The following is a 1,253-nucleotide window of genomic DNA, read 5'->3' as shown; positions in this document are numbered from 1 at the left end:
TGGGGGTGTTAGGGCAAAGGTTGGACTCGATGATCGCAGAGCTCTCTTCCAACCAAACCGATTCTGTGATTCTGTATGGGACCTCCTGAAACTCCCTGTGCTCTAGGCTGAACCCTCCATACAAGTCAGACCTGCAGCTTTAGAGCTCAGCATCATGGAAGGTTTATTTGAAGTCATGGGGAACATAAAAACTGTAGTTATAAAAGATATTAAAACAGTCCTCTGAGCCACGCTAGCCATGCCAGGCCTGGGTGAATCCATGGAGTTTACTCCTGCAGCACTGGAGTCTTTTTCTCTTTTCTTTTCTTCTTGGCTTTGCCCTGCTTCTGCTGGTTGGCTTTGCCCTGCTTCTGCTCAGTCTCCTGGCTGACACTCCCCTTGGTTTTCTTTGCAGCTGGAACCTGCTCAGCTTCACTGCCTGCATCACCTTTTCTTTTTCTGTTTTTCTTCTTCTTCTTCTTCTTGTCAGCCACAGCACCTCCTCCATTAACAGCTTCCTCCCCACTGCCCGCCACTGTCACTCCTTTCTCTCTGACCTCTCTGTTCTGATTCTTGCGTTTGCTGCTACCGGGCATGAGAGCTTTCTTCTGCTTGGGGGTTTCTGTTCCCAGGGGCTGCTCCTCTGTGGCTGCTGGGTCTCCGACTTCACTAGCCACTGGGTCTACCCCATTCTCCTGGATGCCCTTCTTGCGATTCTTGCGTTTCTTTGTCTCTGGCAGAAAGCCTTTCTTCTTCCGCTTAAGCGGCTCTGCTTCCTGCGCAGGCTTATCGGCTGTCTTCTCTTTCTTGGGCTTCCTGCGGAGAGAATGCCAAAAAATCAAGAGCAACTTAGTTTACAGCCAGGGAGCAGCGTGATCCATGCTACAGGCAGTCCAAGAACAGGCAGAAGCACAAGAAAGGCACAGAAAGCACAGGCATGCTGCAGGAACGAGCGTTATCCCTGGAGGTGGTCCTCAGTCCGCACAGGGAGCGGTTAAATGAACAGCGGGAGCCGGACCAGGGCTCAAGAAGGCACACAGAGACTTGAGGAAGAATTCCCGTTCCACAGACCAAGTAACACCGTACTTGCCACCTTCTCGAGCCCACCTGCCTGTGGCCCTGTGCAAGGCTTACTGGGACACTGTCTGTCCAAGGTGACAGCCCCAGCAAGGCTTTCGCCATCCTAACAATCCCAAGAGGTCTTCCAGCAAGAACCCCCACCAGACCGTTCCAGTCTCATCCAGGCAGCCTTCGTACGCATGCAAGACAGCCGC

At 52.6% G+C, this 1,253-nt stretch overlaps 1 protein-coding gene across 1 annotated transcript in view; it reads right to left on the bottom strand.

Annotated features, from left to right (window-relative positions):
- Nucleotides 1–266: 266 nt before the first annotated feature.
- Nucleotides 267–1,253, bottom strand: part of MYBBP1A (MYB binding protein (P160) 1a) — a gene marked incomplete at its 5' end in the record, with an annotated part of 61,939 nt that continues 60,952 nt past the window's right edge. The window contains one exon of the mRNA XM_009710362.1: nucleotides 267–795. Within this exon, the coding sequence (XP_009708664.1) occupies nucleotides 267–795 (529 nt within the window). The remainder of the gene's footprint in view (nucleotides 796–1,253) is intronic.

The sequence above is a fragment of the Cariama cristata genome, unplaced genomic scaffold, assembly GCF_000690535.1.
Source record: "Cariama cristata isolate BGI_N322 unplaced genomic scaffold, ASM69053v1 scaffold170, whole genome shotgun sequence".
Lineage (NCBI taxonomy): Eukaryota > Metazoa > Chordata > Aves > Cariamiformes > Cariamidae > Cariama > Cariama cristata.
Note: the sequence above shows the minus strand (reverse complement) of the source record. Positions and strands in the feature narration are given on the sequence as shown.